Below are 12377 nucleotides of genomic sequence, written 5' to 3' on the forward strand. Positions count from 1 at the left end.
GGCCCTGCTGCACCTGTGCTGGGTGAGGAGCGGGGCCAGGGCACTTCACGGTTAACGGCTTGGTGGGGAAATGGGAATTTTCCTCCTGTATTGGATGCAGCCTCTGACCTGAAAACAACCAATCCAGCCTCTCCTGGACTTGGAGCACGAACAGGCGTGCAAATGCGAGATGACAGCACACGGCACACCAATATGGTTACCAGCTGTCCGGCTGCCATGGGCCGCGCTGTCCCGGACACAGGTGCAGCCGGGGAGGAGGCGTGGGTGGGGGCAGGGAGGGGCAGGCGGGGGCTCACTGCCCATTGCCACAGGCAGAGCAGCCGCACCAGCCCCACACCTCGAGGGGCCCCCGGCAGCCATGCCCCCGGCTGCACAGCGGGCACATGAAAAGCTCTGATTCTGGAGAGCAGCCATCGTTTGCACACCTCGTTTAATTCTTGGGTTAACTTCTTCCTCCTGGTTGTTCTTCCAACCCCTCGCAGCACCTCCCTGCTTGGTCTCTGAGCTGTGGGTCCTGTGGCGGGGGGTGGTAACCCATGCTGGGGTTTTGCCACCTCTCTCCTCTTCGGATCAAACAACTCTTTGTAAATCTAAATTAATAAGGTTGCCCGGCTATAGACAGAGGAACACGTACTGTATCTTGTCTTTGTCGATCAATGCATTATATCATCCCATAAAACTGATTAAAAAGCAGAGCAGTTCATCTCGCCAGGTTCCATGTCTCAACATTATAAATTTCATATTATGGTTAATGATTGTCAGTGCAGATGGAGTACATGCAAGCTGATCAGTATTGTAGTTTATAATTAATTATTGGAGTGTTGCTGCAGAGGACACTGAGGAGGGGGTGGCTGCTGATTAGCAATTTGTTCTCTCTCAAACACTGAAGGAGCAATGGGAATGGTGTGCGCCTGGCACTGCAGGCAGAGGGGTGGCTGCTGGTACCAAAACCACTGCTGCGCTCATGTGGCACTGCGGCAAGGGAGGGATGGCCGTGGCACACAGAGCCCATTCCCCAGCCCTGGGCGAGCGGTGCCACGTTTGTGCCCAAGGCCCAGGGCTTTGCTCTGCAGCTCCGCAGCCCTGGCCCTATCTCACTGCTGTGTGCTCTTCCCACAGCTGGCACTGGTTTCTCATCTGGAGATCAGAGGGGCAGAAATTCTGTGGGAGATGAAAAAAAAACAAACCCAAAGTTCCATTAAAGGCGAACTACCATTGGCAAGTGAGCACTGTAATTGGATTAGGTCTTTATCAGATCTTCCCATTTGCAGAGGCGTGAGCAGTCCTGGGGCTGCGCAGAGTCAATCAGTGAGGCCAGGGGGGGCCGTCTGCTCCTCTGCGGGGGTGCCGGCTGATCGAGGGGATTTAGCTTTTATTGACTAATAATAATGTTTTACAAAGGGAGAAGCGGGGCCCTGCGCCAAAGGAAAGCGTCTGAGCTCGCAGAGCGACTGGCTCACAGCGGCGGTTTGTGTTTGTTTATTTTCCATTCCCGGGTTTATCACGGCGATGATTTCAATCCCCCAGCAGCGAAGCAATGAGAAGCACCAAACTGGAATGCAAACGGCCGCGTTTCCCCAGAAGATGGTTTTCTGTGCGAGTGAAAGCTTCGAACAGCGCGGTGGGAGAGCAGCGCTCGGAAAGGGGCGTCTGCAGTGCATCCCTGGCCCTTCCAGCAGCCCAGTGTTTGAGAATGCATGTTAAAAGGATATTAAAGCCTAGGACAAGATTTACATGGAAACACGTTTAAATATTTTCTCTCTTGGGAACCCAGACGCTAAATAGTTGACCGTATAGACAAATCTTATCATTTTAGAAAGAATTAGCATTGAAATATTCTTTATGTGTACCCGCTGGGTTAACACATGGGTCAGTGAGGCAGCAGGTCGTGGCACCACTGCTCGCGGGCTCCCACTCTGCCACCGCCACACCATAGGTTGGGACAGGGACAGGGACGGTGAGCACACGGCTCCCACGGGCCTCCTGTCCCGCTGGGGTGAGTGTGGAGTCCCCGCTCTTCCACGTGGAGCTGCCCCAGCTCCAGGCACGGCGGAGATGAGTGGAACAGGGCCAGGATGGGGTCAGGACGGGGCTGTGGCAGTGCGTGCGCAGCCTGCGCGGTGCCGGAGGGCTGCAGGCAGCGGCCTCAAGGTGGCACGCTGGGAGTGGGAACCGCGCCGCAGAACAAAGGCGGCTGCGTGCAGCCTGGCCTGCGGCTCACCCTGCAGCTCACCTTGCGCCTCCACCCGCAGCTCACCCTGCGGCTCGAACTGCGGCCCCGGCCCGGCCACGGCTGCAGACTCGGCTCCTGCTCTGGGCTGGAACACGGTGCAGTGCTGACAGCCAAACCCTGCGGTGTCCGGATGGTGCCATCACAGATGAACAGCATGAAAAGGAGCACCCCGTGAATGAGGAATTGGGTGCTTTCCTGCTGGCACCGGCGTTGGTCCCACATCAGCCCCTCCTGTGCTCACATCGGTGTGACGTGCTGGCTGCTGGTGGGGACATGGGTGCGCCCTCAGGCAGAGGTGGCACAGCTCCATGCCGAGCTCCTGATCTGTCTGTGCCGTGGTCACAAAGTTTTGCTCTTCTTGTTCGGTGCCATCCCGTGTCTGCAGCCGCATGCTCTGTGCCAGCTGTGCGCCCGCTCTGTGCCAGGCCGTCCTGCAATTAGTGCATGCTGGGGGGAGCTGCTCAGTGCTGTTGCCTTGACATTGAGACCTAAATTTGCTGTAAAGCCAAATGGATACGCATACCCACATTTCTGAGGCTTTTAGTTCAGCAACAAGTGAATCCATCAAAGCCTAGCACCTAATTTAATAGCAATAATGAAAGGTGTGCGTCACTATTAATTTAAGCACTCCAACATTAGCCTTGCACTTAGAAACCAGCAAGGCAGAGCTATTTACAAATGAATGTACCGGGGCAATAAATTGAAAGTACTGGTTTGACCTGTGGTGGCTGCTTTTTTCATTTATACACAGATACATTTCTATAGATGAATTTACTCCCATCTCTTTAGCGAGGCCTCCCTAATTAAGTTGAAGTGGCAGTGGAAGTGTGGCAGTAAGTGTGGAAAGAAGCGGCTAAAAATGTATTTAATTCATTATAAATAATCTTTGATACCAGAAGGTTGGATAAAGGTTTGCAGTATCAGAGCAGGCTGCCAAGGAGGCCAAGGAGATTGCTCGTGAGCAGCAGAAGTATTTGCATTGCTGGGTTTGACCTCCTCACACTGAGGGAAGGAGCTGCGGATGGAAGGGGGGCTGCTGGCACCAGGGCTGGCAGTGGGACGGGTGGGAGCCACGGTGCCGGGGGGGCCGCAGTGCGGGGTGCCGACTCTGTGCTGCGTGTGCCCCCGGGATGATAACGTGTGTTAAGAGGAAGGTGTATGTCACCCACATTAAAGGAGTTTAATGCGCTCGGAGTCACATTATTGTACCCTTGTAGAATACATTATCTGTCATGCTGCCTTTACAGGCTGTCACCTCGCAGAAAGGCTACAGTGTTCCTGGAAACCATTATCAGACTGATGATATGATCAAAATTGGAGCGAGCTGCATGGTGGGGGCCCGGCAGCCGGGGCTCTGTGCACTACACTGCAGCATTGCGGGATGGGGCTGCCAGGACTGGCAGGTCGGGGTTGGGGACGGGGGCACATTGCCACGGGACCCCTCGGGCAGGGCAGCAGCTGTGCGCCCCACGGGCAGAGCTCAGCTCTGAGGCCGGGTTGGGGCCCTGCTGCCATGCCCTGGGTGGTTCAGCTCCGCTCAGTGCAGCACCGACCTGAATGCGGTGGGAACTGGTGAGCATCAGCCTCTAAATACTGCTCTTCCTTTTCCCTGTCAGGTGAAATTAAAAAAAAAGAAGCTTGCTTTTTTTGGAGTGTAATCTTCCGCCTGCGACAAGAAGACGCGTAAACTGATAAATTGCAGATTAAACGAGTGCCACACTCCACTCCAGTCCCCGGCTGTTAATTCCCCTGTTGTGCAATTCCCCGCTTTCAGGGCCTGTCAATTCCACCTAATCGCAGGCGGCACTAAAACACCCTGCCCTGACAGCACGGGCCGCCAGCCCCCCGCTCCTCACTCAGGTGGATTGCATGCATCACTTATGCACAAATCAGCAATATGCCAGCGGGGAGGAATTATGTCGGATGACAGCCCCGACACGCGGTGCAGATTGCAGAGCACGTGGCCGCAGCCGCCGTGACAGATTGCGGTGCACGGCTGTGCTGGTGCGGGAGCGGCTCCGGGACAGAACTGGCCCTTCTGTGCCACACCGGGCTGCAATGCCTCGTGTGTGGGCAGTGCCTGGCCTGAGAGCACAGGTCAGCAGGTGAGGCCATCCTGCTGTTCATGGGGCCGTCCTGCTGCTTGCAGGGCTGTCTTGGTGCGCGGGGCAGAGCCCATAGTGGGTGCAGGAGGTGCCGGGCCTTCTCTGGCCAAGTGCTGGGGGTGGCCCTGCGTGCCCCACTGACCATCCATGCTTTAGCGTTTAGCTTGCCTCAATCTGTGATCCTGAAAAGCTTAAATTGATGACAGCCTTGCAGTTGCTCATTAATAATTTCTTCATTACTGTATGTGATCACATACTCCTGACAATAATGATGTTTGCTGGTATATTTCTAGTCATCCAGCATTTCAGTTCCCTCACCGAACCCCAAACTCCTTGGTGAAGCTCCCTCAGAGGCAGCGCATCCCTGCCTGGTGTCTGTACTGCTCCCACAGGGATTGGTGTCACTGTGCTGCGGTGGCTGCTGCCAGCTTCATGCAGCTGCTTCCCTCTGTGCAATGTGGGCACGAGGCCTCAGCCCCCCAGGGCCAGGACCTCCGCACTGCTCCCCACCCCTGAGGCTCTGTTCCTCAGGACCCGAGGCGGCTTCCTGAGCTCTTGGCTTGTGCTGGATGCTCCAGGCACCACTCGGTGCTGTGGCACAGTGGCAGAGACTGACCCTGCATTCCCACCCGGGGCGTTAAAAATCTGCTGCAACTTGTCAGAAAAATGGATAAATGAGTGCATTATTTTTTCATTTTGGAGCTCAGCATCTGTTTGTCTAATCAAGAAAGAGAACTGGGAAAGTCAACCAGGGCTGACGCACACATTTTATTTAACTTTTCCTCTGTCAAAGGAGTTTAAATGTGTAATGAACAGGCCATGGTGATTTGAAATATAATCCCATTACTCTGATGAGATTACCGAGGCTGTGAGAGTTCACAAATCATACTTAGGGTTTTTAGAGCCAACAACACCCCGCTGAGGCTTTTTTCCCTCTTTTGCATTGACGCAGAGGTGCGTGGCACCGCACAGCCACGGTGCACGTCCCTGCCCCACTGTGCCTGCTGCTGGCAGCAGTGCCGGCCCAGCTCTGTGCAGCCCCCCGCATCCCCGCACCGCCGCCCCTGGCCTCGCCCATCCCCGCACCGCAATGGCCGCCCCGGGATGTGATTTAAGGAGCATTAATTTTAGCAGCAGTGGCGCCCAACACCACTGCCGCCTTGGCAGCGCGCTTCTATGAAATTCATGGGTCCATTACAAACATGTCTCCATAAATAACTCCCCCCATTAATCTCAGGGCTGCACCCAGGGCGGCGCGATGGCTTCTGCCCGCTCGTCCCCATTGCTAGGTGGGAGCAGCGCGGTCGATGCAGGGCCCAGCCTCAGCCACACTGCCAATGGAGGTCCTCCAGCCCGCAGAGATCTCTGCTCCATTTCTCCTGGTAAACCCCACCAGAGCCCTTGGGGAGCTGCACACCTGCCTGGAGCACATCACTGCTGCTGTGTGGCCCAAGCAGCCCTGCACCAACCATGAGTGCACGGGGCCCGTTCCCAGCGCACGGCCCTTCTGCATCTGCGGAACTTAGGGCTCCTGGAATGGCTGGAAGGAAGGGCAACTGAAGAGCCTTCCGTTTTTATCTAATTTGAAAGTAGATACAGAAATGTATCAGTTTGAAATAGAGGCTTAATTGTCTGCATTAGGTGAAGAGGCTTCTGGCATAAAGCAGATTTTGCACATGCATTATGTATTGCTTGAAGTAACCTCTGGCCACACCGCTCAGCCCAGGGTTGTGCCAGCACAACACAGATGTTGCAGCACTGCAGCCTGAAAGCCGCTCCGTTCCTTTGCGTATCTCCTGGAGCAGTGCTCAGCCTCTGCAGGAGCTTCCCGGGGCGCCGCACTGCTGCAAGTAGAGCTGCAGTGCACAGGCGAGCAGGGCCTCTTCACAGGAAGAGAAAATGTAGACAGCCTCCAACAGAGACTGATGCACTTCAGGGAGAAGTATCCCTGCTCAGCCGCCAGCAGCCACCCTCTCTGCTGAAGCCCAGTAACACGGCATGGAAGGAACAGCTTGCTTCCCTGACCCAGTTGAATGCCCATCTGAATCAATTAAATCTACAACTACTGGGAAAGACCAGCCGGGATGGCTCTGCGCTCAGCTGCGCACAGATTGCAGCCAGGAGCCCCGCTTTGACTTTTGCAGCAAGCACCGAGCAGTGGAAATGTGTTCTCAGCACCGTGTGTTCTGATCTGGTTTTGAAGGAAATTCATTTCTTAAGTGTGATCGAGTGTCTCGGAGCAAGCAGACTCAGCCCCGGCCCCCTCGAGCCGCCGCTCGCTGTGTGCACCCCGACCCCAGCTGGTGCTGTGTGCTCAGGGGTGGGCAGTGCAGGTATGGAGCAGCACAGCCTGACAGGGGAGCACCCACCTGCACTGCAGCACTGCCAAGTAGGGAGGGCTGTTTTTTTATTGTGACAGTCTTTCCTTTCACAGAAAGGAAAACACTGCACCTACCAAATATCTCCTGAGAACAAGTAAACGTAGCAACAGCGCTATGGCCAAGAAAAGAAGTTGGAGATGGACGTCGTTCCCATCACAGAAGTAGGGAACATTTTCATTTAAAAAGAACTGAAACTGGGTGGCAAAAGCACATTCACATAACAACTTTAATGTTAAATAGTTCACAAAGCTGAATAAAGGAATAATTTACATTGCATCTTCCTCCATTGCATCTGTGCTGCAACTGTGCATACAAAATACTTAAAAATGTAATACTGTACTATAAAACACGTTTTCTCCTGTTTATCCTTTGCAAATAGGAACTGTGAAAGACTGCACATAGAGACCGCGCGGCCCTGGGGGGTGGCACTCATGTGCTTCCGAAACTGAATCTTTTAAAACAGAGAACTTAAATGTAGCAGGCAGCTGACACAGAGCCCTGCTGCCTTCCCGCTCTCCACGCACTGCACGTTAAGGCTCAGAGCGTTTTGTGTACAAAAATAAGGTAGGACACGCACTGCTGGAGGTGGTGCTGCAGCACAGCTGGGAGGGCACACAGCTCCACACAGCCCCACGATCCCACACAGCCCGCGCTGCCAGCCGGGCTCTGAGCAGCTCGCAGGGCTGTGGGTGCAGCATGGTACAAACCCACGGCTGCAGCACAGGGCTCCAGCATCAGCAGCTTAGAGAGATTTGTGAAAGACACCTCTGGTGAGTGGAACCAAAATGCAGCTCTGATTCCCTGAAATCCCATTCATGTGTTCCCTGATATGTTAAAGACAGACAAGGCCAGCACAGTCACAAGTCCCAGTACAAAGCAGGTCTCTGTTTTTATTCCTAGAGAACAACAGTAAGGAGGAGGGGCACCCCCAGCACCGGGTGCCAGCCGTGGCCTCAGCGCTGGGCCCTGTTCTCCTCAGGCTGCAGATGCTGCGTTGGTGCTGGCTGCAGGAAGTGCCTTCCACAGAGGGGATGCAAAGCTGAGGAGCAGTTACAGAAACCTGTTTTGAAAAGAACGAAGCAAAAGAGACCTGAACTGCCTCAGCGCTCCCCCACCAGTCGCTCTGCCATGGCTGCTGCTCCTGGCTCACAGTTGCCTCCTGCACGTCAGCAACAGAAGCGCAACCATCTGGGACTGCAGCCTCCCCCCAAAAGAACTGTGCATCAGATGGACCTTGAAAAAGATTACATCTGTTTATTAATAGTAAAAATGGATACATTTGTCCTACATTTTGTTTTTAGAAATTTGATCATGTCACAAGCAATACCTGTGTGTACGTGGGTGTATTACAGATGTATATAATTTATTTTAACCAGGCTGTGAAATAATATGTAATCACATCTCTTCTTGTGATTGTACATAATACAGTAATTAAATGATGCCAGTCTACGTCATTCTCTTATTTCTAATCAAAGGAACCTGAAGCGTAACAGTCTTCTTTCCGGCTGATATGGCTCTTTATTTGTGTCACAGGGGAGACCTCCCCTCACCAAGGAGGGATCATCCTACAGCCACCAGACATGGGGTCCTGCCAATGTCCTCCCTGGCCGCTCCTGCCATCAGCAGCTGGAGCTCCGCCGCTCTGCCCCGGCCACCGGCAGCCCCCGCCCCGAACACGGCGGTCAGGCTCTGTTCGAGGCCCAGTGCTACTGCTGTCCCGATTTCTTCTCCTTCTGGAAGCTAAAGCTTGTTCTCCTGTTCAGTTTTCTTTGTTTCTGAGCAAAATATTCTGCTCTGGCTGTACTTGCTCGCGATTCCAGAATATAGTTAACCTGCAAGACACGGAAGGATTTCGCTGCAGTGGTGCTTTGGCATGCAGCCCTGGGAGGGCACGGACCCTCGCACCTCCAACAGGGCGACAGGAAAAGGGCAAAACTGCAGCAGGAACGGCCCTCCATGTGGGCCACCCCCAGCTCTGCCCCCGTCCCTGCGTCTGGGCAGGAGGGGCCGAGCAGCTCTGTCCCCCAACACAGCACGTCCTGCGGCCGCTGTGCTGCTCTGGAGTGGTAATGGGCTTCAATAAAAGATTTTATCAGCTTTAATAAAAATAATACCTCCATTATGATGTTTGCATACTCAGCTAATCTCAGAGTTTCCCTGTGTTTTGGCATATTTTACTTGATGAAAGCATTTTTAAATGATATTTAACAAGCCTGCTATTCTCTAAATTTATTATCTCCAGTGCTTTGTGATAATCACATAGATAATTTTAATGGAAGGTTAATGCAAGAATCAAAAAGATAAAAATGCCCTTTGGTCCGCCATTAGCTGGTTAATATGCTGTGGCTTAAAACTTGCACGATTTTATGCACTGTAGAGTGTTTCACTTTCATTGCATATTACAGCTTAAGGCGTAGAAATATAGGGAGTTTTCATGGTCAATAAAGCCTCGGTGTCTTGCACTTGATCATGTAAAAAGCCTAATTTGAAAAGTCTGATTTCTCTATATCTCTTAATGCTGATGGAATTGAAAATAAACTGGTAACTTACACAAAAACCTAGAAGTGTTTTGTATAAACAATTTGCAAGGTAAGAAAAAAGCACTGTTTGGTAATGTTTCTCCCCTGAATATTCTTGTTACTCAGAGCAAAACCTTTTTCAGCCTTCTTGTATGAGCAGTTTGGCTCTGCCAGGTGCTCTGGAGACTCCGCAGATGAAGTGGGAGCAGAGGAGCCTGCCGGACTAAGAGCTTAGCTGCCAGCAACAGCATTGCAGCAGGTCGGTCACTCAGCAGTCCTGTGCACTTCACACAGCAAAGCAAAAGTAACGGGTGGATTCCTAAAATTACTGTTTTTTTGATTTTGAATTGATATAAGATACTAGATCGCAGAAAATTAAGTTTAATCTTCCAATTTGTTTCAGGAAGTAGATCAATATGTACATCAATGAGCTGTGGGAGAAGCAAGCAATTCTGGGCGAGTGCCCGTGGGGGAAGCAGTCCTTCTGCTGCACTCAGCACTGCCCCAGCCCAGCTCTGCTCTGCTCGAGCTGCACCGACACTGCGCAGCCCTGTGTGTTCCATGTGTGCCCTGTGGTCCCTGCAGTGTCAATTCCTGACCGAAACCCAGCCCAGGGAGCGTGGAGGACCCAAGTGCCCCACAGGTGCTGCGCCTTGCCCGTATTTCAGATCCTCCTGAAGACTTCCATGTCTAACAAGTGGTACAACACTCAGAATTTTGGGTCACGTTAAAATTTAATACTCACCTTCAGTACAATTTCATTGACAGTAGCAGCATCTGATTCAAAGTACAGGTGTTTGTAGTCGTGATTGCTTAGATATGTAAGTTTAAATATTGCATGACCTGCAAAGATAAGAAAAAAGGTTCAGAATATTTCTCTAAAGTTTTCTGCCGAGCTGTGTGCCTGACAGAAGCAAAACACAGATGGTGATCTTAGCATACCATCAGCACAACAGAAGGGAGCAATGAAATGCTGACAGGCTTCTCGTGTCATTTCAATTTAAGGCAAGTGGTGGCTTACAGGAGCAGCTGAACTCTTTCAATAAAGTTCATTTTCCCATCACATTCCTGCTGCAGGAAATGCAAACATCTATCAGATGGTCAGTGAGCTCACAGCCAGCCCACGGCCGCAGCGCTCGCACTGCCACGCTGCAACAGCTCACCTAGCGATTCACAGTGTAACCATCACACATAGAAGTGCTATATTTAAGATAAAAGGCCAATTAATCCCGGAATTATCATAAAATCCCCTCCCCAGAATAATACCCAAACCTACTCTTGCTAAGGCAAAGGAAAATGTCGCTGTAAAATACAAAGGAATGTAGCAAGGGTACGAAGAAACCAGGCACCTCTCCCTGCAAGCAGAACAATCAAAAACTAACACAGAACTGCAGTTTTTGTCTGTGAGGTGCTCTGCTGGCAAGCTTCCCCGCTGCTCAGACCCCAGCAGAGGGTGGCAGTGACCGCTGACCCCAACGAGACAGAGCTGGGGCTGCCATGGGCAGCAGTGCCGGAGCAGCTGCAGGGCTGGGTGTGTGGTGTTGTGAGCAGGGTGTGCAGTGCTGCTGAGGCATGCTGAGGGCAGCCCCTGCATCCTGGGTGGAGGGAATGATGGGCAGCGTGCTGACCGCCTGCTTCTCAGCCACACATCACCGGGGGGGGTGGGGCACGGAGCCACGGAGTGAGAAATTAGCACAAAAATTAAGGGAGACCACAGCTTTCGTCATGCCCAACGAAGGAACCCTCCCAGGATCCCCATCTTTCCTTTAAAGCTGTGATTTACTCCTCCTTTCTGGCAGAAGCAGTTATGCAGCTGACAGAGGCAGAACACAGAAGTTCATTTCCAACACTTGTTTTAGGATTGTATCGAGTCAGCTGTTTTGAAGACAATTAGAGCTACAGATGCCAATACCAATTCTGCTGCATCCCATGGCAGGAGGCAGAGCTCACTCTGCTGCGGTCCCTCCGGCAGCCTGGAGACAACCCTTGCTAGGGCAGCATCCCTGTGTCCCCACATCCCTGTATCCCTGCCCAAGACAGCAGCTGTTCAGCCCCAGCCCCTGAGTTGAACTGCCCTGCAATGCCCCAGCACGGAGCAGGACGAGCCCTGCACGTGGCACATGATGTTGTGGAAAGAGGCTAAAAAGACTTTTCTTTAGAAACTCTGTTACAGTATTATGTTTATGTGCTCTCATGTCCACATCACACTATTTACAGCATGAAATATTAGTTCATTGAAATCATAACTGGCACTTTGCTCTGCTACTGTTCCAGCCAGATGGAATTTATGAATTGTGAGATTGATTTCCATTTCCAAGAGTGCTTAAATGTGTGATGTACCACTTTCCAATAGAGCACCACCTCTGACAATTCAGAGATCAATAGGAACTTCAATGGTTTTATATTTCCATACAAGAATATCTGGCAGCAAACAGCAGCAGGATTCTACTATACACGATGGCAGAGTTAAAACAAATGCAGATCTTGTACCAACAACATCACCACAATGACTCCTGCACGAGCAGTGCGTCCTCAGTCTGTGTTTGGAACACAGCCGTTCAGCTCCAGCAGCTGTCTGTCATCGGGACCACAGACAGCTTACACACGTCGCCTGTGCCGGGCGGCTGAAGGCAGAAGGGGACCAACAGGGACATTTTAATACCTTGCAATCAGATTTTACTGGCTGCATGGTGGAAAATATGGATTATTTTAAACTATGTTTATCTGGTAAAACATTTAAGGAAAGAAACTCAGGTTTTCAGCCACTGCCAGGCACGCAGCAGGAGCACTGCAGGTAACTGCGCTGGGGATGCACAGCTGGCGGGACGGGCAGCACGGCCACGGGCACCTCTGCTGCTCATGGCTGCACCCCGATTTTCCTGACGACGTTCAGGGAAGTGGTGCTCATCCCAACTGCACGTCACCCCCCCAGATTCATTGATTTTGTGTCAATGAGAGGCCAATGAGAAATTCTGCTGCAATCTGTATTCCCAACATTCAGGAATAGTTTGTATTCTACCTCTTCCATCACCCCCAAATTCAGAGGGTACCAAAAGCCCCTATCTATTAGTGCCAATCTTTAAAGCAGTGTGCATTGAATCAAATCACTAATTAGATGAAGAATGAAAAGAATATTCAT

The 12377-nt window shown here is 51.9% G+C and overlaps 1 protein-coding gene across 4 annotated transcripts in view; it reads right to left on the minus strand.

The window, feature by feature from the left end:
- Positions 1-7949: 7949 nt before the first annotated feature.
- The window catches only part of MAPKAP1 (MAPK associated protein 1), an 83741-nt gene continuing 79313 nt past the window's right edge, over positions 7950-12377 (minus strand). For all 4 annotated transcript variants that reach the window (XM_085239385.1, XM_085239383.1, XM_085239387.1 and 1 more), the window contains 2 exons: positions 9984-10081; positions 7950-8551 (listed from right to left, as the gene is read on the minus strand). In XM_085239385.1, coding sequence (XP_085095511.1) covers positions 8426-8551; positions 9984-10081 — 224 coding nt within the window. In that variant the 3' untranslated portion in view covers positions 7950-8425. The remainder of the gene's footprint in view (positions 8552-9983; positions 10082-12377) is intronic.

Source organism: Meleagris gallopavo, chromosome 19 (genome assembly GCF_905368555.1).
Source record: "Meleagris gallopavo chromosome 19, MGAL_WU_HG_1.1, whole genome shotgun sequence".
Lineage (NCBI taxonomy): Eukaryota > Metazoa > Chordata > Aves > Galliformes > Phasianidae > Meleagris > Meleagris gallopavo.